Source organism: Coffea eugenioides, chromosome 8, assembly GCF_003713205.1.
Source record: "Coffea eugenioides isolate CCC68of chromosome 8, Ceug_1.0, whole genome shotgun sequence".
Taxonomy (NCBI): Eukaryota; Viridiplantae; Streptophyta; class Magnoliopsida; order Gentianales; family Rubiaceae; genus Coffea; species Coffea eugenioides.
This window is the reverse complement of record NC_040042.1, coordinates 46357227-46384939: the sequence shown is the minus strand read 5'-3', so window position 1 is coordinate 46384939 and position 27713 is coordinate 46357227. Positions and strand designations below refer to the sequence as shown.

The window sequence follows — 27713 nt, the reverse complement described above, 5'->3', positions numbered from 1 at the left end:
GGCCACTTCATTGTCTCTTCAAACTTTTTTGGCTTTCAAGAAAATCTCTTCAATTCACCAAACAAATTATTATACAGAAAACAAGCAACTACGAGATATAAAATCTTTAAGATCAAGCATACAACCAAGCCTTTCATCTTCACGGACCATTTCATGGAGTCAATTTCTTGGATTGGATCAATCCACATACATCTTAGGGGGAAATATGGTACAAATAAATTTCCCCCGTCATATTACGGGTTATTTAACAAACTCACCAGTCATATCTACCTGACAATGTTTTCAAAGTCATAATCATGAAATTACTATCGATCATGACTTCAGAGGTAACAAGTACAAGTTGCCACCAGCTGAGAAACCACAAGTCAGTTACTAATCAGTGTCCTCCTATCACTTCAGTTTTTCCAGGACAAAATTGAGAAGATCGCAAATGGCTCCAATCTGTTAAATTGATGCCACAACAGACAAGTCCAGTCGGCCTGTCCATTCCTCGCCTGGCTTCAAAGTGACTGGTTTCTCAATTGCAGCCCCATCTACGCAAAGCATCTGTTTGTACTCCTCGTCCCCAAGATCCACTGTGGCTTTTGATTTCTTCTCCCATGGATTCCAAACCACTGTGATCATTGGAAGAATGCAACAGATTAATGCCAATTGGCCCTACTCTAAACCAGGACCTCAACGGATATTGTAGACGACTCCTCCAAGAATTTAGAATTGACACGACAATGAACAGCAACGACGACGCATCATCGATGAGTATGGACATAAGCTCAAGACTAGCTATACTTTCTTTAGCAGGTGTTTCCAAATTCTATTATCCCTAAGATGCTTGTGGCCGCTTCTGCCATATAGTTCTTTGGTGTGTATCAAGAGAAAGATGAGGAAGCAAAGGTTCCTTTAAATGCCTAAGAGATAAAAGCACATATACCATACACATGGAATTTCAAGAATTCGTATTGAATGAAAATCCCAATTTGTGATTCTTACGCAATGATCCCACATGCTGCTTCTCAGATATAAATCACAAGGGGAAGTGGTGCTCACCTACGTCAGGTAGCCCTTCCTTCCTTATGAGAAAGGTCCGCTTTTTCTGGTGATCGAAGACTGCTATAACATCCGAAGAACTGAGATATACTCTATCAACCTGCACACGAGATAACCTCAAAACGATATTTGCAGCAAATTTGATACCAAAGGCATGCAGCCCTGCTGAAAATAGAATCCCATCCTTCGCAGAAGTTTTATATACCTTGAAATTATCTAATTTTGATTTTCTTCTTCTTCTTTTTTGAATCTAATCTTCAAATGATCAAGTATACGTGTTATTAGGATCTTGAAGTGTTTGTTTGACAAGTTCTTTCCCAGCTCTATTCACTCAGGTGGTAACAGGATTTATGCACACTACCCGGCTCTATTCACTCAGGTGGTCACTCCCCCCTGCCCAAACATGGAGCTGCACTTGGCTTCGAGCTATAGTAACAGGATTTTTCTTGACAAGTGCAGTTCCCAAAACACCAATAGTTCTTCTGAGAACTCATTGTTATCAGTTGGCTTATTTCAGAAAATTGCCAATTGAAGAATGGTAAGCCCCATATTATACTACAAGGAATAGTGTTCATACAATAAGGGCTGTATTTAGTCAAGCATATTGACAACCTGCAGCTGGAAACTTTTACAGGTTAGAATTTGGTTACCTCGGATTCAAATGTTAAGGCATCTCCTTGCTCAGTGAAACGCTCTCTTTGGCACAAGTTGTCAAGATAGTCCAGAGTCTCCAAGCCCTCCACCCTCACTTCACTGCTATCACAATTAAATCTCAGCTGGAACTTCATGCAATTTCAATTACATACTAGATCAACTTCAATGAAATCCAATTGAAACGTAGCAATTTAATCTATAGAAGACAAGACTTGTCAGCTCTATGTTAAATTAGAAAACTATGGCCAAATTTGAATCTTGTTCTCAGTCATAAAACACCTGCAATTTGTTGTTTCCAAAATTTTGTACTGTAGTCTCTAGACTGACAGAAAATCTTGGCTTTGAAGAACTGTATGCAGAAGAATTTCTTCCAAACTTCCATTTGCGCATGAAGACTATACTGATTTTGAAAACATTGCATCAGAGCTTACCTGATATCGGAGATAGAAAAATAGGTACGATAAGCAATTGAGAAGCTGAATGGCTTCGAATTGATATTTCTCACACGTGATGTAAAGATGAGATGCCCATCAAAGTCCAGAGCCACCCTAAGACGGAATTCAAAACTGGAAAAGGACACCTCAAATTACTACCATGCATGATAGTCAAGCAATAACTGCTCTTTGAAATGTACAAAGTCTGCAACTTTAATTGCTATGCAAATTCTAAAGAACTCTAACGTGCATAACCTAAAGAGATCTGGTCTGACGAAGAATTCCAACTATATATGCTGTAGTAGGATATTTCATTTTCAAGAGCATTTCCAAGCACAAAGAGCCTCTACCTGTGTGGCCAGATCCTTAGGTCTTCTTCAGATGGTTTAAGTAGCAAGTCAATGTATGCCTTGCCATTGGAATCACTGGAATGTAGAGGTGGAGGGTTTTCATCAATGAGCCACATTCTGTTCCTGGCAAATCCATGCTGCTCCAGGGAACCACGGTTTCCGAACTTACATGTATGCATCACAGCACCAGTCAAAACTCAAGAAGAATTGAATATCACTCGATTGTCCTGAGAGCCATGACATCAAATTACAAGATAGATAAGAGTACCTGAGGGAAACAAATAGGTATTCCACCCCTTACAGCTGCTGGTGGCTTAAAATTTGCCTGAAAGGACATTAAACCCATAATAGAGGCAGATTTCAGCCTTGAAATAGAATAGAAGAAAGAATATATACGACTTGGAAAAAATATAAATTCTGTGTAGCTTCTTGCTCCATTTTTTTCCTGTTTGTCTTTCTTAATTACTTCTTGACAAACTATACCTTACTACTAATGAATAATAATTCTTCACCCCTGTCGGTCTTCCATGAAAGAACCTGCCCTCCATGCAGGCTAACCTGGACTAGGCAAACTAAAACGATTAAGTTGAAACCTGAATATAAAGGAAGAATCTTATCTTAGGTTCACACGTGAACGTTAAAGATCTAACCCTTGCAGAAGCCCCTCGAGGATTTTGAAGCAAAACCTGTTGGATGCCATTCTTATACTTGGTAACTTCAACTGTTGCTCTATTATCATCATCTGCTGCAGAATGGTCCATTTCAAAAAAGCAAAATGGACTTGAATATCAAGAACAAAATCGTCAATTTCTCTTTCTCCTAGACACACCCCAAGGTTCTTATATCCCACTGCTTGAGCCTTATAATGAGGTTGATCCGGTCTGAAGAAGACCTTAGCAGTCAAAAAGCTCTGCAATTACTGAAGCAGTTGAGAATCTAAGCTTCCTCCGGACACTTTTCTTGTGACAAAACCAACTTCATGTGAATAGTTACCTAAATCTCAACAACCAAAACTCCATCCCATTTACACCCCCCCTGTGCAAAAATTTTTCCTAGTCTACCTCAAAAGGCTTCCAGTTCTTGTGAAAGGATGAAACTGGCCAGTATGTCTTGGTGATCTGGCTAATGGGAGGATGAGAATAGGTTCATACTAAGGTCTACTTTAAGCCCAAACAAAGAGTCAGTTAAGCTAGGAATAGCATAAGTTTCAAGGACCAACAAAAAAACTGTTCAAAGTGAGACCAAACAATCCAGAATTTCACTCAACTAACAGGCTAACGGCAATTTCAAAGCAGACGATTATGAAAGACGGTTGGTATTTGTCTAGAAGGAGAAGACAACCTCAAAGCCGGTAGAGACCTCTCAACCAAAGATGCCTATCTTAGAGAGGGATTAAGTCCACGTTTTGGTACTGACCTTGTCTTATCGAGGACAGGAATTTAATAAATGGGGCTGCTGGAGGAATGTGAGTCAGATAAAGAAGAAAGTCCAAATCCCTCGCACCCTTTGTTATGCAATGCAGCCGATCCTTAGTCGGTGGTACTAAAAATCTATAACTAGAAACAGTGTCCGGAAAGGCGGATGCGCGACTTCAGCAATACATCAGCTGTTGGCGCTTGAGATATGAACCTGCGACATGGGACCATGATTGACCCACTTTAACAGAATTAACGGCCGTTGAGAACAACAGAGGGAAGCTTCAAAACCAACAAATACAACAACAATTAAAAAAAAAAAGAAAATGAAAATGAAAACAAGGACAATGAAATTGATGTGCCCGCAGACATTTAAATTAACAAATATTGATGGAGGTACTCCTCTCATTTATTAATTTAAATATTGACCAACAAATACAGCAGAAACTAAAAAAATTCTTGTCTAGGAAACAACTTGCAGAATGTGGCATGATCTCCATCCAGATTAGAAGATTGATACAAAATAGCCTTATATTCTCTGTCCCAAATTTGTTGAAATCTGAAGCAGTTTAGCTTACCATTCTGATGTTGACCCATGATGCCCTTGAACATTGAAACAATTTACTGTATAAGATTATTTATTGCTCAACAGGTGAAGGGATCTCCATTATTATCATATTAACTGCAGGCTCCCTCTGGCATTGACTTGTTAACATGCTCCTTAGGATGCAGAGTATTGTTAACGGTCATGAATCATGATGCTTGAAGCCATATGTACTTTGACCAAGTCCCACGAAGGAAAGGAACCCAGAGATACTTTTTGTTAAGAAGCCAGACGGCAGACCATATCCCTTTCCACACTGCAAGAACGGAGTCCAGCTTTGTCCGCTAGCCATCCGCAAGGGTAGAACAGCACAAAAAATTAGGAAACTGGAGTTGATTCTTCCTTTTTCTTCTTGCTTTTTTTGGTTCCCCTTATTTTCTCTGGTTTTGGTTTGCGTAATTAAATCCGCGGTCTGCTGCAGGTGTGAACTAGGTGAATTCAAGAACATTTTCGGCACCCAAATTTGAACATTTCCGGCCCTTCAACTACAGCTAAAAGCCCATCACGGGGAGCTCGATTGATCTCAGCAAACCTCCTTAGGAGCTGGTGTCCAGTACCCGCAAGGGTTCGAGTCTCGTGATTATCGTGTTCGAGAGGATAGAGCCTCTTTTCTCGGGCTGGAGTGGGATTAGTCGGTCCCGTAAGGATTGACCCAAACACCCACTCGTCAGCAAAAAAAACTACAGCTAAAAAATTTCAACATTCTACTGCTGCTCTTCCTTTATTTAACCACCGAATAAGGACAGAGAGTTGGAGATAAAATTGTTAAAAAAAAAAAAAAAAAAATAGAACCCTTACTCATTTTACGGGTGGGGCGGCATGGGACTTTGGATTTAGCTATTACCAGTAAACGAACCTAGGACACAGTTTCTGAACAGACGCAAATAGTTTTGGCCAGGAAACTAGGATTCATTTGTAATTTTGTGAACAGGCAAAGATTGCAGATGAAGTCTGCATTAGGTTAACAAATAATCTGAGTACAAGCATAAAACTGGAGAATTGAATATAGCCCATGTTTAAAAGCCTGCCTGCCCATCAGGCCGCTCCTGTCTACTCCTCCCTCCCAAGATTACCCTTCTGAAAAAATTCTTAAAAACCAAAGAAAGAGAAAGAAACTTTGGCTAAATCCCAATCTGTGATAGAATTTGTAGGAGTCACAGATTTGATTATACCTTTAGCAGGAGGTAAAATAATCTCATTGGTTCAAACAGTTTTCTCAATTGGATAATTTGTTTATGCCAAAGCCTCAGGCCAAGATACACGCCCCTCAGTTCCTCCTCAATGCTCTTCAACGTTTCATCAAAAACTCGAAAAAGATCAAACAAATTCATTCCCTTTTAACTACCAATGGTAACCTCCTCATCACTTCTGGATGGACCAACACACTTCTTTACAACTGCCTCATCAGAGCCTATCTCAGCCTTTCCCAACCACAAACAACACTCATTCTCTTCCGCCACATGCTCGCTCACACTGCCCCGCCCAATAATCTCACTTTCCCTTCACTCATCAAAGCGGCTGCGTCCCTCTTGCCTGCATATGCTTCCCTCGTGGGGCGACCACTCCGAGCTCAAACTCTCAAAAGAGGGGTCTCAGATGACCCTTTTGTGCAAACTTCTTTCATTTCTCTGTATGCACATTTGGGTGATCTTGATGGAGCACGTAAGGTGTTTGATGAAATTCTCCAACCGTGCGTTGTTTCATGTAATGCCATGCTTGATGCTTTTGGGAAGTGTGGGAACATGGATTCGGCGGTTTTGATGTTTTCGGGAATGTCTAGAAGAGATGTTTTTTCCTGGACGAGCGTAATCAGTGGCTACGCTAGGAATGGGCGATTTGGGGAGGCAATGGGGATTTTTGGGAAAATGATGGTGGATGAGGACGTTAGTGTTGGGGTTTTGAAGCCTAATGAAGCTACCTTTGTTACTGTTCTATCTTGCTGTGCAAATTTTGAGGGCGGTAGAGCTTTGTATCATGGGAAACAAATACATGGATATATGGTCAAGAATGAGAATAAATTGAGTGTTTTCATGGGAACAGCATTGATCGCATTCTATGGAAAAATGGGATGTTTTAATTATGCTAATAAATTATTTGGCAGGATGATGGTTACGGAGGTTTGCACTTGGAATGCTATGATTTCTTCACTTGCTTTGAATGGTAGGGAGAAGGATGCCTTAGATATGTTTATCAGGATGAGGACTGGAGGACTTTGCCCAAACGAAGTTACTTTTGTTGGTGTATTATCTGCATGTGCTCGCGCCAAGCTTGTGGACTTGGGTTTGGAGTTCTTCCATTCAATGCAAAGACAGTTTGGCATTGTTCCCAGGATGGAGCACTATGGTTGTGTGGTTGATCTCCTGGGAAGAGCTGGATTGCTCAGGGAAGCATATGAATTTATGGAAAGGATGCCTTTTGAGGCTGATGCATCTGTTTTGGGAGCTCTTCTTGGTGCTTGTAGAATACATGGAGCCACAGATTTGGCAAATGAAGTGGGACTGCGCCTTTTTAAGTTGCAGCCCCAACATTGTGGGAGGTATGTGCAATTGTCAAGCATTTATGCTGGGGCAGAGAGATGGGATAACGCTGCTGCCTTGAGGAAACTAATGGCGGATGCTGGAATTCACAAGATTCCTGCCTATAGCACGATTCACCAACAATGAGATATTTATGGTAACCTTGTGTTCTCAATTGCAAGGATGACTGAAGCTCGAACCTCAAAACTTACATGTTTTGATTCTTTCAAAATCTTGATAACTTGCCCTCTTCAAATGGATCTTAAAGCTGCTTGTACGGTTGAGAGACATCTTTGGAGCACTGCAGTATTGCCTAAAACTGCATTTTAGGCCCTATTTGATAACTTGATTAAATAACACTGAATTTCCTAACTAAAATTTGATTCAAAAAATAAGTGATAAATTATTCACTTATCACCTAACGTGATATACACTCAAATATATGAAATTTGGTACTTAACAATTCAATAACTTAATAAATTCAAATTTCAGATTTCAGTTTTCAAACTTTAATTTTATCAAACGCACCCTTAGTTTTGCGGATACTTGCTTTAACTACGTAGTGCAAGCTAATCCATGTACAAAAAATTGCAGAACAACATATTTGAATCCTGAAAAAACAAATATAGCAGGTCAAGCAACATAAAAAAGATAAGAATTCAATGTATATATATATATATATAGCTCTCACTGGCGTGTTTTTTCCTATTGACGGACAAAGGAACCACCCACAGTACGCCTCAACATTCAACATTTAACATGACTAAAATTATACTAAATCTCTATGAAACACCATGGAGCTCGGTGTAATAAAATTATACTAAATCTCTATGAAGGTACAATCTACATTTTTACTGTATTATACATCGTCAGCATCTGAAACACTTTCCAGGATAATGACTCGCTTGTAAATTGCTATTAACAAGAAACTTGTTGCAATCTAACTCAAGCCAGTGAACATCAACTTCTACTGACAAGAATGCTTATGAGTCCTCATGAAACTCGATGGAATAGAAGCTGCAGAAAGTGAATCAACAGTGTGTCTCTTCAAGGTCTCTCAATAATCCCACAGAACTCAAAATCTAGGAAGCCGCACAAACAGACCCTGAAATGACAATGGAAGAAAGATACTTAGTTCAACCTCATCTAATAAAGAACTATTATCTTTTCCATGTAAATGCCACAGTAATATGCCGAAGTCGCTCCAGCACTAAAGCAGTCGTCCTGGTTGTGAATACAAGTCTCCACAATGCTGTTGTGAGGGAGTCTCATCCACTAGATTTGGCTTTTACTCTTTAAGGTGGATTTAGAGGTAAAAGGCTACCAATTTTTCCAGAAAAACCACTAAGGCAAGACTATACTGTAACATTATTTTCAAGAACATAGATTGGTTCATGCCCATGAAAACATCCACTTCTCCTTTTCACTTGGTTTATGTGCATAAATATGCTTCAACTTGAGATCACATGCCAGATGAGTTGCATTTTATTCATAAAGCATGCTTCTTTACCATCAGTGACAATTAGCAGAAACTTAATGTCTTGTCAGTCCGGGTTAATTCTACTTTGTCCCCCCAAACTTTGGACGATTACCCACTTCAGTCCCTAAACTTCAAAATAGGACACTTAAGTCCCTTAAACTTATAAATTGGGACACTTAAGTCCCAAAACTTATAAAATGGGACACTTAAATCCCTAAACTTATAAAATGGGACACTTCGACCACCAACGGCATTCAGGATTCTGTCAACAATTTTCCTTAATTGGGAGGTATTTATAAGTTTAGGAACTTAAGTGTCCCATTTTGAAGTTTATGGACTGAAGTGGGTAATCGTCCAAAGTTTGGGGGGACAAAGTGGAATTAACCCTGTCAGTCCAACTATCACATAATTGTCTTGATACATGCACACGCGAACACACAGAGAGAAATAGAGAGACCTGATGACCAGGATGAGCAACAAAACTTCCCTTCATCAACATGCTTAACATCTAGGCCAATGAACCAGGATCCAGCACTGACATCATCATGGGCATACGTACGAAGGATGGACCTAGGAAACCAAAGACAAGAAAATCAAACAAATGTAGCCCCCGTTTGTTATTGATCAAAAAATGGGTAGTAATTGAAGTGCTAACCTGTTAATTAAGATAAAGTGTGCCAGGGGATGAGATATAGCAAATATTTCTCCAGAAGCATGCAGGAAATATCTGTTGACAAAAGAGTAATTTATTCTGAAGTTGGAAAACAGTAATCCAAAGAGCCAAAAGGTAGCTCGAGCTTGGGAACACTTACGATTTCCCATCCCCAAATTTCCACCACTCTGGTTCATACCATTTCTGGGACCTGTATATATCAAGCATCATAACACAAAACCAGCAATGAATACAAATTCTAGTTAAACTTTCTCCTTTTATGGATAAAAAAAGTTCCTACAGTTTTTGGACTAAGAAGGGACGCACGGTTGAGAGAAAACCTCCCCTGACTTCATGCACCCAATATAAACACGAGACTTATCCAAATGACTGGCAAGTGCAGCTCCAAGTGCATCTGCAAATTAAATTGTTACCAAGAAAGATAAGTAGCATTTCAAATGGCCTCAGAGCATAAATCATTCTATCCAGATGAATTTTCGGGAGTATGTGGTCTATAACAGGTCTTTACATTACTTAAAAGGTTTTTGATCTTTCAGATGGCTAAACCTGGCCAAAAATGTCAAATGCTAAAAAACCAAAATCCAGGTTATACCATTCCCTCTTATACAAAAGGAATTAAAAAATTGATTGACTAAATCGTTTTTTCCTTTGCCAAATATAAGTGCCAGTTCACATCTGGAGAAGCCCAAATTTTTACAAAGACTGTATATGCGCAATTAATCAATTGCTGCAAAGCAATAATGGAAGTTCTCATTTTTGTTGCAGAGTGCATTTCGACAATACGCTTCCATATTACATTGACCAAATTTGAGATGATCAACCTATTTGAACATGCAGCTAAATAATTCTCCAGGCCTTTTTGTTTTAGACCAAACCAAAGCCACCATATAAGCACTTACAGCAAGAGAATTCGAGAAAGACATAGCCCCACTGAAAACAGGGTCACGTACCAATATTTATGTAGATATCATCATTGACCTTAACATAGAACTCAGCATTCCAATTCTCCACAGCATGAGCAAAAAATAATTTTGCCTTCTTTGAACTCTCCTTAGGAGCCTCCAGATAATCATTCTGCTTAGAAACAAATGGAAGAACCACATTTATTTAACTGAACATCCATCAACTTAGACATCCCAAACACAAAATTAGCACAGATGTAATCACGATTAGGATATGATTGCATAAGTCTTTTATAATAACCAGAGCCCCAAACTTGTGTTATGCTCCTTCAAATGGTATTCCTTGGAAAAATTCATCAGCATGCACATCAAAGCGTAGATAAACATGCATATAAATTCAAAAATGAAAAGAACTGTGGGAAACAAAGAGATGCAGATAATAAGTATTTGGTGTAGAAAGATGAATAATGATTAGGCAATATATGTCGAGGAAGCTGCAAACTACAGTGGTTTAGCAGAGATTTTGATTAGTTGTCTGGCCATGACTGATCTTGAGGCTAATAAATAATTCCCTTAACAGTTCACCTCCAAAAGTTCAAGCAGAAGTTGAACATACAAGAATTATGAAGTCATTAGTCTGCCTATATTCATTGTCGATGTCCTTATCTGAAATGTCTCCACGGTTTGCACTGCATGATGTTTTAACCCCATTAAACCAAGCACTGAAGGAACTTTCTAGTACTTATAGTTCATCAATTAGAAAGACCTTCTCCCTATTACAAATCGTATAATGATGCCCTTCTCTTCCTCCAGTTTCTTTGAAGCAGCACCTGCATAAGATACACGCCGAATTGAGAAAAATCTAGCTATAACTTCTCATACATGAAGCAACACAGAATAAGCAAGCAATAACAGTTACCCCAGAATTCTTGTTTTAAAATTACAATTTCAAATCGAAAGTGACACCAACATACTTCTGATGATAGAGTTCACCGCTAGCACTTAAAATTTTAAATAGTATTGAAGTTATGACAAATTTTAGCCTCAAATGTAACCACCCAATAGGTCAAGGATAGTTTCAAAACTCAAATGTAAAACCTTCTGAACCACATCCATCAAGATAAAAACTTGAACAAACTAACCAAGGGAAATGATTCTGTACCAGCAGGCATCCATGCCTTACGGATTGCGTCTCTATTATTCTTACGACCAAACCTTGTAAAGATCCCTACAACAGCAAGAAGCTTTTTCTTTCTATGTGTCCCACTATTTTCTGAGAAATAATTTGAAACGAAGCCTTCCGTCCGTGCTTTTTCCAGCTCCATCTGAAGAGCCACTAGCTTCTTCTGTTGTTCTCTGGGAAGCAAGATATCAGTTTTTAGATACATGCCAATACGTTAACCAAGTGGATCACACTACCCAAATCTCAGACAGAAAAAAGAAAATGCATACAGAAGGAAAAGTTATAGACTACTACAATTAACTTACCTACAATTTATGATCTTCAAAGTATCGTCAACAGATATAGCAGAATGCCCCTGAAACAGTAATACCAATGTCTTAACCCAAGCCTCAGATACTCTACAAGATAAGGTAGAAGAAATTGGATAAGCAAGCACCACTTTATCAAATTGACTGTGCAGCAAAGTTACACTTGTCAAATGTCTCTGACTGAAGCTATACCATTAAGAAAGCGTTAAATTGCATACTATAGTGCACGTAGTAGTAATAATAATAATAATAAAGACGTGATGCCAAAGATGCAAGGCAGCAAGTTATACTTGCCAAAATCATCCTAACATCGGTACAAAAATTAGAAAAACCTTATATCGCATCATTTTCTATTACATAAACCAGATAGAACAAAACAGGAAACTTGCAAGCAACAAAAGAAATAAAATTGTTTGTATCAACCGCATTTGACATCTCTTGGTTTAACATGGTAATGTTTAAGCCTCGAGGGGATCCACAACTTGGTAATCTTCATTCAATCTACAAACTCAGGCAATAATTTCAATGGCATCATTCAATTGTCAAAGGCTCATACCTGAAAATAATACAAATCAATCACCTTTATACCACCCAAATTAACCGGGGCATGCAAGAAAAATAAAAAATGACTCCTTTCTGCCTCACAAAACAAATCTTGATCTGTGTACATGATCAGCAGATTGTGTGTGTTGTCGTTTCCACAGGATTATACCCATGCACGAAGACGATTTTCATGAAGATATGAAAATGCAACTACGAAGACAATCCAGGATAGCCCCATAAGAAACTTTAGCACGACATATATAAATGAGAGATGTACCTGTCCAGTTCGTCTATCAAGCTCTTCTATTAAATGAACTCTATTTGTTGCATCCTGCCACAATCTAACCCCACAAATACATCTTTCAGAAATCCATTAGAAAATTCATATAAAACCGAAGATGTTTTAAGCTTTTAACAAATTTAGATGTAGAATACTAACTGACCGGCCGGCAACATAAAGCGAAGCCATGGTGGCGAACATCGAGAGCATCATAAAACATATCCGGGATTGGAAACTCGACGCCGATGGTAGCCGGTGGTTACTAGATCCCCGGCCATTAACCATTCTACCTCACGAGCACCTTTTCCGATTGCCCAAACAACAGACGTTCCTTTTTAGTGTATATATATTTTAGGGATAATTTCAGAAATCTCCCTTGAGGTTTTAAATAATTTTATTTAGCTCCTTCAAGGTTTTAAAAATTACACATACCTCCCTTATTATTTAAAATGACAATATTATCCTTAGATTATCCCTATATTTAACCATTTGGTAATAGATTGTTTCTGTAACAATTACCATGCTAAACACCGATTGGATGGATCACTCCAAATGGGGATTAGGAAAGTGTGGCAGAGAGCCCACCCAAAAACAAATGTAAAGGGGCACATTTTAATTTTCATTTTGATTATTAATTTTCTGTTTTTATCACTAAAATGTTCATTTGTAAACCAATAATTGTTTCTTCAATCTTGTCTAACATTGATATGCTTAATGAATAAAAAGGTATCTAATAAGAATGTATAAGTGAAAAACAGGACGGCTGTTGCCAAAAAAAAATCGGTATAATTTGGGGAGAAGGTAGAAGATGAATTGCTAGTAAATGTATAGTTTGAGAAGTACGTACAAGGTGAATTGCTAGTAGATTTTAAATTATTTCGGGCTATCAATAAGTTCAATTTGGTCATTACTAACCAATTTACAAATCCCTTTCTATATGTTAAGTGTGTGTGAGCATCCTTCTTGTTAAAAACATTCTTTCATTTAATAAACTGCCTAATTTACTCTTTTTCTTTTACATTTTTACAATCCACTTTCCTTCTTTCTTTTACCCATTCTCCTCTCTTTCACTTAACAGTATTTAGTATAACTTTCACTTAACAATAAACTGCCTAGTTTTTTCATCTTTTGCTCCTCTAATTAATTTGGTATTCTTTGTCTTTTAAAATTTATTTATTTATTATTTTTCTACAATATGCACACATAATGTGTGCCTTACCCACTAGTTACATTTACTTATCTGATGATAGAGCAATATGTAAAATTAAGACATGATGAACAACAAACAATTTACAAACACCCTGGATCGTGACTCTAACAAAAATGTGGTGATATATATGCCCAAGAAGAGTTCTTAATACTTATAATTACATTATCTTATATATAGACTTTTGAATTAGAAAAGGATAGTGTTATTTCTAGAGTTTTTTTTTTGGCAAAAGCAAATTTGTACTAGAGAGGCCAAATTGCTCCTTATGGTCAAAATCTTTCCCTAGTGATTATTTGACCCCATATGCATTAAGTAAGGCTCTTATCTTCTGTTTATGTTGTCACTCTCTGGCGTCCACAACAACAACGCTACGTAACCCTCTATCTTCTCCTTTAAACCTCTTGCAATTATCGTTCATGCTAGTCTCCAATCCGAACCATCCAATCCATCTCTTCTCTTCATTGAGAAAATTAGATAACTATTACACTATATCATAGGAACCACCAAAAACTAAGGGTATGGTTGGCACCTTAAATTTTTACCTGGTTTTTAATAGACAAGTTTTAACAATATTACCTATAAAAATCCTTTTAAAACGCACAAAAGTTTTTAAAATATATATTTCAAAATATCCAAAGATACATATCCATTATCTTTTAACACTATTATCCCTAACCATTTGTACTTTCTCAGCCTATCACCACTGTTACCATTGACACCTTACCCTCCATCATTTTTTTCCCTCTCTTTCTCACTCTCATCCTTACTCTTTTTCTCTTCTCCTTGCTCTCTCACTCCATCTTCCCTTTTTCCTTTCCCTCTTCTCTTCTATCCCTTTTTACCCATTACCAGCTCTTTCCCTCTCACTTCACCCTACCTTCCTTTCCCTTCGACACTACCTTCTAATTGTATAAGGGAAGGGATGGAATAGAGAGAGGGAGGAAGAAGGGTTGGCGGGAAAAGAGATGAATGAGGAGGAAGAGGGAAGGAGAAAAGAATAAGAAGGAAAAAAAAAGAGGATAAGAAGGAGAGAGAGAGAGAAGAGAAGTGGGATGGCACTAACGGCCTAGGTGTATGCTCGTGGGGTTGAAATTAGGGACAAGGAACAAGAAAAAAGTAAAGAAAGAAAAAGAAAATAAAGAAAAGAAAAAAGAAAGAAAAAAAAGAAAAAATCCAAACACTCAAATATACAAAAATAGTTACAGTAAAATTTTATACAAATTCCCAAAAAATTAGCCTTTCAAAGCAGGCCCTAAAATGCATGATCCACCTATCTAACCACCAAAATGTAAACCAAATTTACTAAACAATCTAACAAGATAATAACAAAATCATACATAGATAATAAAAAGTCCTCTGTGAGAAATTAACCATGGGAAAGAGACAATGAGATTTCAATGTTGTGAGGTAAATGACATTACCTACGTTGGGGGACAAGTTTGAAAGGCATCAAAAAGGAAATAATAAAGGGTTTTGTATAGGTTTCTGTTTTTGGTATTTCAAATATTATTCTACTGTAACACTAACTCGAAAACATCACCAAAAAAAACCTAAAAACTCCTAAATATAACTTCTCCTATCACCACCACTCTCCATCTCTTACCACCCTCCATCTTCTCTTGCCCAACCATCCCTCTTTGTCTTCTTTCTTATTTTCTTCATTCTGCTTTCTTGTTGCCGCCCCTTCCCTTTTCCTTTCTCCCTTCCTTCCCTTTGCCTCATTTCTCTTCCAAGCCATCTCCTTCTTCTAGTTATAGCGACCTGATATCGTTATGGATAGGGAGAGAGAAAGGGGATACAGGAAAAAGGAGAAAGAGGAATTAAGAATATAGAGAGAGGCATGGATGGTTATAGTAGGAAAGGATAATTTTTTTAAAAAAAATTACTCAATAAAATTTTAAAAATATTTCAAATATATCTACAAAAAAAATTTTATGTACAAAGTTATGGTAAAATTTTCTAAAACATTCTTAAAAATAATTAATCTATATAGATCCAAGAATATGATACAAGTAAAAGGAAGGAAAAAAAAGCCCAAGATTATGGCATATAGAAGAGAAGAGATGCACGAAAAAAATTAATTTTTTACTTGTCAAGATTGAGAGAGAGAAAATCAATAAGGGTCGAGGAAAATTGGATAAATGGGCATTGCATGGAAGGAGATGAAGCTAATGATTGAGAGCAAAGCCAAATGAGTTAGTGCACAGGAGAAAGTAGTTAATGCTATACAATAGTTAGAGAGATATTGTTCAATTGAGAGGTGGAGAGGAAAATAGAGTGGTTAAACCTATTAGAGTAAAATTACAATCACACTTTTTTGCTCAAATGAAATTAGATTAGTTCAACTTATATTCTTGAAATTGATACTTTTTAGGGGGTAAAGTGCAAGGAAAAATAGTTTAGGGACTAAGTCCCAACTTAGAAGTTAATTTTGCATTTAAACCTTAATTTGAGAGTCTCACTTGTTATTTGCATTTCCATCATTTATTTTATCATATAGTCAAAGAAATAAAAATTATATAATTAAAATAATAGTAAAAATGTAATTAAAAAAATAAAAGTGTAAATAACATTCCTTTTTATTAATTTAAAAACAATATAAATTTATTTTTGGAAGCAAGTAAATAAACACGAGAGACCGCAGCACGTTACAAACTGTCATCATCAATTATCAATGCAAATCTCAAGTCTCATTGAGGTGTCGTGTATATAACTATATATTGAGCAGTGGTCGTGGAGTCGTGAGCCGAAGCATCCACATTCAATCCGATCACCTTCTCCGTTCTCCACCTATCGATCCGTCCATCGATTAATCCTAACCGTCAGATCCAAAAATGAACGACGCAGATGTCTCCAAGCAGATCCAACAGATGGTTCGATTTATTCGCCAAGAAGCCGAAGAGAAGGCGAATGAGATCTCTGTTTCTGCTGAAGAAGTAATTAATTCTTATCTTCCCGTCTCATAATTCCTTTTTTTTTCTTCTTTTTAGATTTAGTGTATTAGATTTTTATTGACGGGTTTATGGTTGAATTTCGATTTTGTTTTGGTTGGAAATTGGGAATAATTATTGCAGGAGCTCAACATTGAGATGTAGTATTTGATTTCGATCTTTTTCATTCTTAATTTCGATTTTTCTAATTTTTATTTCTTAGTTTTTACGTGATTGGGAAGTTAAGCTTGAATTTCTCTTTCGTTGGCTGGAACTTTTGGAGATAATAGTTTTCGATAACTATTGCAGGAGTTCAACATTGAGAAGTTGCAGTTAGTGGAAGCGGAGAAGAAGAAGATCAGACAAGAGTATGAGCGTAAGCAGAAGCAAGTTGAAGTTCGCAAGAAAATGTAAATTTTCCTTCGCGCATCACTCTAGTTTTCAGTCCTTTATATCATAAATATCTCTGTGAGAGCCTTATTTATATTGATCGTAGAGTTAATTTGCTGTAGAGCATATTTGCGCTATTGCTGGTGTGTCAATTGTGTGCTGCGAATGTTCTTTTTCTTTTCTTGGTTAGGTTAATGTTGCATTGAGGTCTTGGTAATCACGGGCAATCCGGCTGCTGCTGATTGAGTTGCTGTCTTGTGATCCTGAGTTATTATCACTTGTTAGAGACTTGACGTATAGCTATGAGAGTTGGTAGTCGGTTATGAAACAACGTAGTAGCAGGATCCAAAGGATTTTTATCTGCATGGCTTATTAGTTCTCTTTTGATACAAACCTTTGGAAAGATTTTGACTTTGTGGTAGCTACACTCTATGACGGTGGTGACTTTTGAGTTTTGGAGGACTTATGGGTTGTAAGACTTTTGTATGCAATCTGGTGGCCCTTCTTATAGTAGGATTGAAGCCTGACACTTGTTTGTCTCATTGCCTCTTGGTGATGACGTTTCGCCTTCCAAAAGATACAAGTTCAGTCAAGTTAAAATTGGATTTAGACTTTGTATCATCCTATTAAAGCTTCATTTCCTTGAAGGTGACTCATTTAGGAAATAACATACAGTGAACTATTATGGGTAGAAGTTCAGTCTGTAGGGGATAATGCTCCTTTTTGGTGTTATGCATTTCACATAGCATCACGAGTTTTAGTATTTGAACTTCAGTTGACTGTAAGATGTGAAGATTTAAGTCACATTAATGTTTGATTTGTTGCAGTGAGTACTCCATGCAGCTAAATGCTTCTAGAATTAAGGTTCTTCAAGCTCAGGATGATCTCGTTAACTCTATGAAGGAGGCGGCATCAAAGGAACTCTTGCGTGTGAGCCAAGACCACCATAGCTATAAGCATCTTCTGAAAAATCTCGTTGTTCAGGTACCAAAAAGAATCATGAACTGTACTATCATCTCTTGTTTAGTATTGTCATTTGATTTCCTGCAGAAGGGCCAAGGGACAGAATCTTTTGGTTCATAATGAGGTAGCATAAAGTGCAACTAGCAGAATAAATGACCTTTGTTTTTTCTTTTTCTTCCTTTTAAGTTCTTAGCTTGATTGAAGTCTTGGTTTTTTTAAAAGACAAGAAATTTGTAGTAGACAAACATGAAGTGCCTAGTTTGAGGATGTTAAATGTCAGAGTATGCATTTCTCAGAACACTGAGCTGCCTTTAATATTTGTGTAGTTTGTCATTGCCATTTGTGGTGGGAATTTGGGAGTATGTACTTCATGTTGTTTGTCTGAATTATGAATTTGATAGAGATTATCATGTCCACAGAAATATTTCCATTACTAAAGAGTAACTATCTTTATCACAGAGTTTACTTAGACTGAAAGAGCCTTCGGTCTTACTTCGGTGTCGCAAAGATGACTTACGCTTGGTGGAGTCTGTTTTGAACTCAGCCAAGGAGGAATATGCTGAGAAGGCAAAGGTTCATGCTCCGGAAATCATAGTTGACTCCATCCACCTTCCACCTGCGCCTTCTCATCACAATGTCCACGGTCCTTCCTGGTAATATACTGCTAATAACTTATGCGGAGCAAATTGGGATGGCCAGTACTTATGTTTTTCCTCATTTCTCCATTTATGCACTTGCTTTTTCTTCTTCTGTTTCATGCTTGCGACTTTGTGAACCTCCTACCAGTTTTTGAAATCAGGGGTGACTGCAGAGATTTATAATATCTTGTTTTTGTCACTGTTTTTTTTCAGCTCTGGTGGGGTCGTATTGGCTTCTCGAGATGGAAAAATTGTGTGTGAAAACACACTCGATGCTAGGTTGGATGTTGTGTTCCGCCAAAAACTTCCAGAGGTACTATTTTTTTCTGAGATTTTAGTTTCAGTAAATGTCATTTACTTGTTTGGTTTATTTATGATGACTCTAAACTGCATTTGGCCTAGTACTCGCCTTTGTGAAAGTGTTATTTGACAAGATCAATGTTTCTTCCAATTGCAGATCCGCAAGAGGCTGTTTGGACAAGTTGCTGCCTAATGGGCTAGAAGTACTGTGCATTTTAAGCTCGTGGTTTCTGCAGGCTCTCGGATCTTAAAAATGGTCATTGACCAGAAAACCTGTTTATTACTTGGTCGTGTTCTTATTTTGCTTGTAACCTGTATTGAAGCTTTTATTAGTGAAGTGCCCTCCTGTGCTTTAGGCTCATGTTTAAGGATTACTTCAGAAATTTGCGACAGCATTTATTCAAGATTCTATAGTTTTATATCTATTTTGGTTTATTTTTGTATAATAAGTTACTGCTCAAACCTAGTGTTTGTTGCATGAATTCAATAAAATGAAATCCTATCATAAGGTCGCCATATGTTTCTGTTCGACATTAACAGTTCTGAGTTACAAACCAAAAAACTGCTCTTTGGAGAGTGGATGTCTGCATAGCATTCAGTTGTTGATATCTGCTATCCTGACTCTTAAATCAGTTGATTCAATTTTGGACTACTAATTCAGACATGCACGGTTCGCACTTATTCATATTGAACTGAATATGCACCCCAGCACGGTAAAACTTTGAACCCATCATCTTTGGCCATAATTACAATTTAAATCTGATTAGAACTGTCTAATTGAACTCTAATTAAGTTATGCTATTAAGAAAGTTGTAATGCAATTTCTCAAATCAGCCAAAACTAAAAAATGTCCTCAAAGTCTCAAACTACTAAAACTTGAGCACAAAGATATTAGATATGTACTCTCATTCCACTTAATTGTCATAATTTTCTCACTAATCCTGAACGTTTATAGACTTCGTAGATTGGTGCTATAAAATGTAAAATCATGTTGCAAGCCTTTTAAATGCGTTATTGTTCATTGAAAAAGGGTAAAATAAACATTTGAGTGGTCATATTTTGTAACTAGGAAATGTTAATCCATTTGGCAAAAGAACATTATGCAGTTATATGCTCATTGATGTTATATATGTTATTAATTTCCATTAAAGCATGAATACCGTGCTATCAACTTAACTTTTTAAAGCTTATTTACACTAGTTATATTTACATCAAGTTTTATCTCAATCGTTTTGCCTTCTAAATTAGTAAATTGTCGCAAAGAAACATCAACTCATTATCGAAGAAGTTTACGTACCAAAATGCAAATTATATATTACAGAGGGAAGTCATTGCATTTTCAGAAACTTGACGGGGAACTTTCCAATTACGATAAATCTGGGGAGAGGTCAATCTAATTTCCAACAAAATTGAGGGGTTAAGGCTTGCTGCCTCTATTGCCTCTGCCTCCTCTCTTTTGCCTCTCGCTCTCCTCAGCATAAGTTGCTCGAAGCATACAACGTTAAACTGAGACAGTGAAACCGTAATATTATCCTCTTCAAAATTTTCTGAAAATTCCTTGATTTTTAGATTCACGGGAAGAACGTTTTCTGTAAGTTTAATCTCATTTTCCTGTCTCTCTTTTCCAAGATTAGTTTTTTCAAAATTTTTTTACTGAGAATTCCGTAGTCAAGGTAGTCGGGTCTGTAGTTAAGATTCCAGCAATTAATTATTAGGAAGCAAAATTCATAAAACTTTATCCGTTCGTTCCCTATGTGTGAATTTTGGACATGCTTATAGACTTTGCATATAATAATGTCTTATTTCATGACATGGGTTCTCCAAATTATGATAACGGTAATGTCTGGTGGCTTTTATACTGAGGTTTAGTGCATAAAGATTTGATTTTTGTGGAAATGAGAAAGAGCGTGTTCTGGTTTTTAAGTTTTTCCAACTTGGAATTGTTATAGTTATTGGCTTATGAATCATACTCAGGAATAATTATTCATATCTCAGCAATTTTGGCTCATGCTTTGTTTTCTATTATCTTAAATAGTGGTTACATGTCCAAGATTTATTTTCTTTATTTTGAGGGTTATTGCTTCGTATGCATAGGTACAGAAGCTGATATGCTTATGAATGGCGTGGAGAGTGGCAGGGAGAAAGGTGCGTCTCTTATATTATTCTTTGTTGATATGATTTTAATTTAAGTCACTTTATTTTCTGGTTAGAATTTCTTTGGCTGCAGAATAAATGCTTCCTCTTTGTAAGTTTTATGATCCTGCACTTGAAAGCGGAACTTCAGAGGCTGTATGAGGCTTCCTTTTATGTGCTTGTTTCTAGTTAAGATTTGGTCTGTTAGTGCCACTTTTTGAAATGTGGATAACCGTGTGGGGCAGCTTTTGAGTAACTGGTTAATTGCTTGTTGAAGGTGTCTGTTTCATTTTGCCTAATGGAAAATGCATAAGGTTGTGAAATTTTCTGAAACTGTGAATGTAGTCTTCTAGGGTTTTGGTTTATTGAATGCTTGCGGCAGATGCTTTTGATTTAACTTGTTTCTCTCTGCCTCTATGAAGGATTATGTTGCTTTTGGATTAGTATTGACTCTCATGGTTGGTCCACAAATGTATTACCAGATGAAAGGACTGGAGCTTTAAGTTTATTAGGTTTTAAGAAAACTTCAAGGGTACTAGTCTTAATTGTGCAGGGTATCCGTGCTTGTCTAGCTGAAGCATTGACCATTTCATTTAGAGATCCAGTGTTCCCAAATACGAAAGTTGACCTTGAAGCAGCTCAGACTACATTTTTTTCCTTAGTCAAGCAGAAACAATGTAAGCAAAGTTGCTTTTTCTTGGCTAAATATTCTTCAAGTTTATTCTTCTATTTTGCTTGGTCTAGCAGTCTAGGTTATTCTTTTCCCAATGATTCAGTGTTTGATTTGCCCTGGCTTTTCCTGCCACCTTTTTCATACTTTATAATTAAGAATTAATGATTGTCTTGACAATGTGGATTACGTTATGTTTGACCTGAAAAGTTCCTTTTCAAACGTGATGCAATTTTGCAAGGAAGGAAATGTCGAAAAGCATAAAAATTCTTACAAAATATGGTTGTACATGTAATGACTTTTGGTGTTGAAAATTTCGTGCAGCATATAGCGTAAACCCAGGATTACGGATATTTGATGATTTGAACTTCTTCAGCAGCAGATGTCTGATCAGGTATATTCACTTCTTCGTGGCATTAAAGTGGACATTTACTTGTTTTTCCCAAAAATTTGCCTGTTTTCAAATTTCTTCAAGCTTTTCACTCCAGGGTTGGTCATTACCTTCAAGTATCTGTGTTTGGAGTGATCACAAATAAATTATAGCTTTGTGGCTTCCAAGTGGGCATTTCAAGTTGTTAATAGGAACACTATTGAGGTTAACCAAAAGTGATTGGTGTCTGTTGCTTCCCTATGAGGCTAGAGCCACATGGCAAAAGATCAAGCATGTGTCCTCAAGGGCTAGTATCTGATGGGTGAATAATAATATAATCTTGTTCAAACCTGCTTTCTGAAATTTTCTATAATGTGAATTTTGTGGATGATGGAACATCTATAGGATAGTTCTCTTGCTGAGACCACTTAGCAGCAATCAGGACAATTCAATATCATAGCACCAAGTGATTCCCCTTGAAATGAGTGATATACCACGCACTAGCTGTTAGAACATGTTTCTCTTTCAATTGACTTGGCTCTTGCTATAGGCTACATGATATTAGATGGATATTATTGAGGCTAAGACATAATTTTTTTGTGTAAGATACACAAACTCCACATTCACACACAAAACTTCAGGTGTGTGTCGAACTGTGGACCTGGCAGTTGGTCCCTCCCTTGCCAACGGCTTGTGGGCTGTTGGTTAGATTCAAAGACATACGTATTCACTTAAATTAGTTTAAGATCTAATGGGTTTTTGGTTTATGCTTATATAATTAATGGTAATAAGAAACATGCAAATGGGTTGAGCTGAGCTGATCTTGTTGTCTTTGCCTGGGTAACTTTTTATTCAAGCTCAAATTATTGAAGTCGACTGGAAATTCTGTTATGATAAGGTCAGTACTTGAACGAGCATAGTGTTTACGGATTCGGTAGAAAATATATAGTAAGAAAACATGGACTTCCAATTGCTCTTTAACTTTTACATGCCATGAAGTAGATTAGTCTTTCGTAAATAACTTCTCATTAAAGAGTTAAAACATTCTTCGTTGTGGATAGTAGACAGCATATGCCAAAATAATGATATCATAAAAAACTTAGCAATTTAGCAGGTTTTGAGTTTTCTCTTGAAACAAGGAAAAGTTAAAAGAAAATTCTTAAACACCTGCACATTATGACTACATCCTAATGAGCTTTGCTTTCTATTTTCTTATTTTGAGCCTATAATTTGGGCATTGGTTCGCTACATGATTGGACATGATTGAGTCCTCAGCAAGGACATCATCAGCTACATGTGAATATAACTTTTGTACAATTAAAAAAATTAATCTTCTTTCTTCATTTGAAAACAATATCCTGTCTGATTGCAATGCTTTTAATGATTTGTCAGTGAGGTGACTTGCTTAGCTGAATTCTTTTTGGCTTATCATATTTTGGTGATTCAGGGTGTCTGCCATTATCTTATGGTTTTCACTGTTGAAAATGAATTTTATATGCATACGTCCTCAGGCTTTTTCATGCTAGTCCTCAATTACTGGTGAGAAGAGATGATGACACACCATGGGGACTAAAGACGCAGCGGAAAGGAAAGTTCAAGAACAGACCAAAGAGCAGTTCACCGCCAGTTGAAGCTCCTTACGTGCCTCCTAAAATAAAAAGGGTTGCCAGATCCTTGCCAGATAAAACAATTGAAATATTTGAGGGCATGACCATTTTAGAGCTTGCCAAGCGATGTGGAGAATCCATACCTACCATGCAGAGTATTCTTGTAAATGTTGGAGAGAAAGTTGATTCAGAATTTGACCCTCTTGGCATTGATATTGCAGAATTGGTTGCAATGGTAATTATTTTGGAGCTGTTTTTATTTTGTTGTCATCATATTCTGCTTTGACATGAACCAAAATGGTAAAATCTAGTAATTTCGTTAAGGTGTTTCAGTTACTGGTTTGAGAACACTGTGACACACAAGATGGGATGGCTATAAGACCCCCAATCACCTTTATTTTGGGATACTGGTCATTTTAGAGTACCAAATCTATGTGATGGAATTGCAAATGCAGAAATGCCTTTTTCTCTTTTGGGATGACTATTTTGGGATATTGGTCATTTTAAAGTACCAAATCTATGTGATGGAATGGCAAATGTAGAATTGCCTTTTTCTCTTCTCTTTTGCAAACTAAATAGGTTGTTCATAGCTCCCATGAGCAGTTGAATAAATGGTTATTTGTATCTTTTAGGAAGTTGGGGTCAATGTAAGGAGGCTTCACTCTGATGAGGGCACTAATGTACTACCACGGTCTCCAGTTGTGACAGTGATGGGTCATGTTGACCATGGTAAAACATCTCTTTTGGATGCTCTACGTCAAACTTCTGTGGCAGCTAAGGAAGCTGGGGGCATAACACAGCATTTAGGTGCCTTTGTTGTTGGGATGCAATCAGGGGCGTCAATTACATTCCTTGATACTCCTGGTCATGCTGCATTCAGTGCCATGCGAGCTAGAGGTGCGGCCATCACAGATATAGTTGTGCTGGTGGTGGCTGCTGATGATGGCGTGATGCCTCAAACTCTGGAAGCAATGTCGCATGCAAAAGAAGCTGGTGTTCCAATGGTGGCTGCAATTAATAAATGTGATAAACCAACAGCTAACCCAGAAAGAGTGAGACTCCAGCTCGCAGCAGAGGGGCTGCTGTTGGAAGAGATGGGTGGTGATGTCCAGGTTGTTGAAGTTTCAGCCATAAACAAGATTGGACTGGATAAGTTGGAGGAGGCTTTGCTTCTCCAGGCTGAGTTGATGGATCTTAAAGCTCGTAATGATGGACCAGCTCAAGCTTATGTAGTTGAGGCAAGGCTTGACAGGGGACGTGGTCCTTTAGCTACTGCTATAGTAAAGGCGGGAACCTTAGTTTCTGGTCAGTTTGTTGTTGTAGGTGCCGAGTGGGGAAGGATAAGGGCCATCAGAGATACAGCAGGGAAAATGACAAATTTTGCTAGACCTGCAATGCCCATTGAGATTGAGGGGTTAAAGGGACTTCCAATGGCTGGTGATGACATTATTGTCGTGCACTCGGAGGAAAGAGCACGAATGCTTAGTGAAGGGAGGAAAAAGAAACGAGAGAGGGATAGATTAAGGAAGCTAGAAAAGGAGAAACGAGAAAAAGAAAAAGAGGAGGAAATAGAAGGAGAAGAAGAGGAAGAAGAAGAATTGGAAGCACCTGAACTAGGAGATCAAAGAGGAGGAGGAAAGAGAAGAAGAAAAGAGAGAAGAAAGTTACAAGAGAAAGAAAATAAGCCCAAACGGCCAGAATTGCCAATTGTAGTTAAAGCAGATGTTCAAGGCACTGTGGAGGCAGTTGTAGATGCGCTGAAGGGTCTAAATAGTCCCCAGGTATGCTGAGTTATTCAATGAAATATGACCTAATAATTGTACTGTTTGTTGTCTATGTGGTTGAATAGTTTACTTTAGACATCCTTGCTAATTTTCTATGCTAAAAGAAATTTGTAATGATGTTTATATTACATACAGACCTACATGACCCATATGTATAAATGTTCATATGAACTTCTTATTGCCTGGATATCTGATTCTTTTAGGATATTCTTCTTTCAGGGTGATTGAAATCTAATACTTTCTTTCATAATCTGCTACCAGCTTCCTGTCTTTGTCGTCCATGTGGGGGTTGGGCCTATATCTCAGTCTGACATTGATATGGCAGAAGCCTGCAGTGCATGTATTGTTGGATTTAATGTGCGGAATCCACCTAGTTCCATCAGTTTGGCAGCAACTCAAGCAGGTGTAAAGGTATTTTGTTGTCAAACTGCTATAGTCCTATCCTTATCAGTCTTTGTGCCTCTAATTATCACCTTGATTTCTATATGAATGCTTGCTTGTACATTTTTTGTACATTACCACCGTACCATTGATTATTGTTGCAGTTTTCTTTGTTCTTTTCTTTTGGATGTCCAACTCGAAAAGAAAATGACAGGAAAATGGTAATTTCTGAGGAAATTGTAGATATCTGATCAAATGTTTAAAATGGTATTGCAGATAAAACTGCACCGAGTCATCTATCATCTTCTGGAGGACATTGGTAATTTAATTGTTGAGAAGGCCCCTGGGACATTTGAGACCCAGGTTGCTGGAGAGGCGCAGGTGCTGAACATATTTGAACTTAAAGGAAGGAGCAAAGCCAAGGGAGCAGATGTCAAGATTGCTGGTTGTCGAGTCACTGATGGTCGCTTCACCAAGTTATCAACAATGAGGATTCTTAGAAGTGGTGAAGTTGTTTTTGAAGGTTCTTGTACGTCTCTGAAACGGGAGAAGCATGACGTTGATGCAGTTGGGAAAGGAAACGAGTGTGGACTAGTAATCCAGGACTGCATTGATTTCCGGGTTGGAGACGTTATTCAGTGCCTGGAGCAAGTCAACATAAAGCCTAAATTCATTTCGTCAGAAAATGGAGCTGTTCGAATTGAGAGCTAACGAGTTTTCGTGCAGAAGTATCATCTGCAGCTTGTGATTTGGAGTCTGGTTTGCTAGCCCCCGCACTTTTCTTGAGTAGATGACAATTTTGGTTAAACCATAGAATTTTGGGGGATTGGTGGTATTTTTGACGAGGAGCTAAAGGCTTATTACCAGTTTCCCCGAAACCAATTCTTTTGTTCATTTTCTGTTGAAGAAGAAACCAAACTCAATAGGAGAACTCGCATCGAATTAGTCATTTTGAAAGCATGTCAAGTGTACTAGGGGATATATGGGAACAATAAAAACCGGATGAGCAAGTGAACCTACTAATCTCCTTGATAAACTTTTCAAGGAGTGATGAATGTGTGCTTCTTCTAGCTTGTGTACGTTCCCCTGTTAATGGATGCATTTTTCTAATCAGGCTCAGAGTTTTTTCATTTTGCACCCAAGAATCATAACAAAGCACTTCCACTTAAGAGAGATGCGGAGAATTGCAACTAATAAAGTGATGTTGAACCAATTTCCTGTCAACTGGATGAATCATAACTGAATTCAGCATCCAAAAACAGAACAAAACTGGCCAAAATTTGTCAAGTTTTTCCAAGTGCATCCCGCATTATTGATGCGAACGAATATTCTCCAGCTACAGTGGCGGAGGCAACAGGGCCCCCTCACTTTATATTTTGGCACGAAGTTTCCCACTTCTGGCCGATGTATCGGTCTGTTTGGCATGTCTTTAGTGTGGTGTATGCGGTCAGTGTTCTGATATCTCTCTCTGTTTCAGCGCTGTAAGAACTATTTCCCCTTTTTAATATCATCCTCTAGCTTTGCTTACGAATATTCTCTTCATAATATCTGGCTCCTCTTCAGGAACGTAAAATATCTACTAAAACAAGTTGCATCCTGTTAACATGTAGTAATAAATAGCAAGGGGTCTCTGGACGACATTGCAGAGTAGTAGAATAGTAGTATTCGTGGCATTATTATGAAAGAAGAACGACCAGCCGGCAGCTACTTGAGATTGGAGATCGTATGGAAACAAACAAACAAACAAAAATATGGGGACCCTGAAAAACATGAATCCTTCCTTATTCTTCCGTTTTTCATTACTGGAATAGCCAAGGGGGTTGAAGCCATGCGAGATAACAACTAGCCATTTTGATGGAAGCTTTATCCTTACGGGTTATCGTTAGCCATCTAGCTCTTTTCTTTTCCTTTTCCTTGCTGAAAAGTTAACCATGTAAAGGCTAAAGAAGGA

At 37.6% G+C, this 27713-nt stretch overlaps 5 protein-coding genes across 7 annotated transcripts; 3 read left to right on the top strand and 2 right to left on the bottom strand.

Moving 5' to 3' along the window:
* Positions 1–110: 110 nt before the first annotated feature.
* LOC113781122 (putative glucose-6-phosphate 1-epimerase) lies at positions 111–3791 on the bottom strand. Of its 2 annotated transcripts, none has more exons than XM_027326975.1 (8): positions 3133–3791; positions 2966–3040; positions 2751–2807; positions 2483–2646; positions 2130–2264; positions 1695–1800; positions 1045–1144; positions 111–614 (listed from the first exon to the last, which is right to left on the bottom strand). In XM_027326975.1, the coding sequence occupies exons 1-8, from the start codon at positions 3241–3243 to the stop codon at positions 445–447; spliced, it is 918 nt and encodes a 305-aa protein (XP_027182776.1). In that variant the 5' UTR covers positions 3244–3791; the 3' UTR covers positions 111–444. The 2 variants fall into 2 exon arrangements, with proteins under 2 accessions (XP_027182776.1, XP_027182777.1); XM_027326976.1 differs by having other exon boundaries at positions 1695–1797.
* Positions 3792–5403: 1612 nt separating this feature from the next.
* On the top strand, positions 5404–7341 carry LOC113781214 (putative pentatricopeptide repeat-containing protein At1g10330). Its single transcript, XM_027327095.1, has one exon. It carries the CDS (start codon positions 5737–5739, stop codon positions 7162–7164), a length of 1428 nt encoding a protein of 475 aa, XP_027182896.1. The 5' UTR covers positions 5404–5736; the 3' UTR covers positions 7165–7341.
* Positions 7342–7798: 457 nt separating this feature from the next.
* On the bottom strand, positions 7799–12678 carry LOC113779211 (hydroxyproline O-galactosyltransferase HPGT1-like). 2 transcript variants are annotated; one of them, XM_027324726.1, is made up of 12 exons: positions 12550–12678; positions 12384–12447; positions 11561–11610; positions 11215–11428; positions 10853–10902; positions 10689–10761; positions 10121–10244; positions 9477–9564; positions 9310–9360; positions 9153–9224; positions 8955–9067; positions 7799–8122 (listed from the first exon to the last, which is right to left on the bottom strand). In XM_027324726.1, the coding sequence occupies exons 1-12, from the start codon at positions 12669–12671 to the stop codon at positions 8100–8102; spliced, it is 1044 nt and encodes a 347-aa protein (XP_027180527.1). In that variant the 5' UTR covers positions 12672–12678; the 3' UTR covers positions 7799–8099. The 2 variants fall into 2 exon arrangements, with proteins under 2 accessions (XP_027180527.1, XP_027180528.1); XM_027324727.1 differs by having other exon boundaries at positions 10839–10902; positions 11235–11428.
* A 3620-nt stretch (positions 12679–16298) lies between these two features.
* LOC113779699 (V-type proton ATPase subunit E) lies at positions 16299–19335 on the top strand. The gene is made up of 6 exons (XM_027325385.1): positions 16299–16532; positions 16836–16936; positions 17744–17900; positions 18339–18532; positions 18731–18830; positions 18975–19335. The coding sequence occupies exons 1-6, from the start codon at positions 16431–16433 to the stop codon at positions 19008–19010; spliced, it is 690 nt and encodes a 229-aa protein (XP_027181186.1). The 5' UTR covers positions 16299–16430; the 3' UTR covers positions 19011–19335.
* Positions 19336–20272: 937 nt separating this feature from the next.
* Positions 20273–26875, top strand: LOC113781276 (translation initiation factor IF-2). The gene is made up of 8 exons (XM_027327184.1): positions 20273–20408; positions 20912–20962; positions 21504–21627; positions 21945–22014; positions 23502–23832; positions 24230–25378; positions 25643–25792; positions 26039–26875. The coding sequence occupies exons 2-8, from the start codon at positions 20936–20938 to the stop codon at positions 26471–26473; spliced, it is 2286 nt and encodes a 761-aa protein (XP_027182985.1). The 5' UTR covers positions 20273–20408; positions 20912–20935; the 3' UTR covers positions 26474–26875.
* The last annotated feature ends 838 nt before the right edge of the window (positions 26876–27713 follow it).

What these genes read in the sequence shown, in the direction of transcription:
- LOC113781122 (XM_027326975.1), bottom strand. Translation starts at nt 3,243, where the DNA reads ATGGACCATTCTGCAGCAGATGATGATAATAGAGCAACAGTTGAAGTT. An exon ending in TACCTATTTGTTTCCCTCAG is followed by an intron (nt 2,647 to 2,750) that starts GTACTCTTATCT and finishes CATACATGTAAG; the next exon opens with TTCGGAAACCGTGGTTCCCT. An exon ending in TTTTCTATCTCCGATATCAG is followed by an intron (nt 1,801 to 2,129) that starts GTAAGCTCTGAT and finishes TAATTGTGATAG; the next exon opens with CAGTGAAGTGAGGGTGGAGG.
- LOC113781214 (XM_027327095.1), top strand. Translation starts at nt 5,737, where the DNA reads ATGCCAAAGCCTCAGGCCAAGATACACGCCCCTCAGTTCCTCCTCAAT.
- LOC113779211 (XM_027324726.1), bottom strand. Translation starts at nt 12,671, where the DNA reads ATGGTTAATGGCCGGGGATCTAGTAACCACCGGCTACCATCGGCGTCG. An exon ending in CTAATGACTTCATAATTCTT is followed by an intron (nt 10,245 to 10,688) that starts GTATGTTCAACT and finishes GTTTCTAAGCAG; the next exon opens with AATGATTATCTGGAGGCTCC. An exon ending in CACTTTATCTTAATTAACAG is followed by an intron (nt 9,068 to 9,152) that starts GTTAGCACTTCA and finishes TTGGTTTCCTAG; the next exon opens with GTCCATCCTTCGTACGTATG.
- LOC113779699 (XM_027325385.1), top strand. Translation starts at nt 16,431, where the DNA reads ATGAACGACGCAGATGTCTCCAAGCAGATCCAACAGATGGTTCGATTT. An exon ending in TGAAAAATCTCGTTGTTCAG is followed by an intron (nt 17,901 to 18,338) that starts GTACCAAAAAGA and finishes TCTTTATCACAG; the next exon opens with AGTTTACTTAGACTGAAAGA. An exon ending in TCCGCCAAAAACTTCCAGAG is followed by an intron (nt 18,831 to 18,974) that starts GTACTATTTTTT and finishes TTCCAATTGCAG; the next exon opens with ATCCGCAAGAGGCTGTTTGG.
- LOC113781276 (XM_027327184.1), top strand. Translation starts at nt 20,936, where the DNA reads ATGGCGTGGAGAGTGGCAGGGAGAAAG. An exon ending in GGAGAGTGGCAGGGAGAAAG is followed by an intron (nt 20,963 to 21,503) that starts GTGCGTCTCTTA and finishes TTAATTGTGCAG; the next exon opens with GGTATCCGTGCTTGTCTAGC. An exon ending in AGCAGCAGATGTCTGATCAG is followed by an intron (nt 22,015 to 23,501) that starts GTATATTCACTT and finishes ATACGTCCTCAG; the next exon opens with GCTTTTTCATGCTAGTCCTC.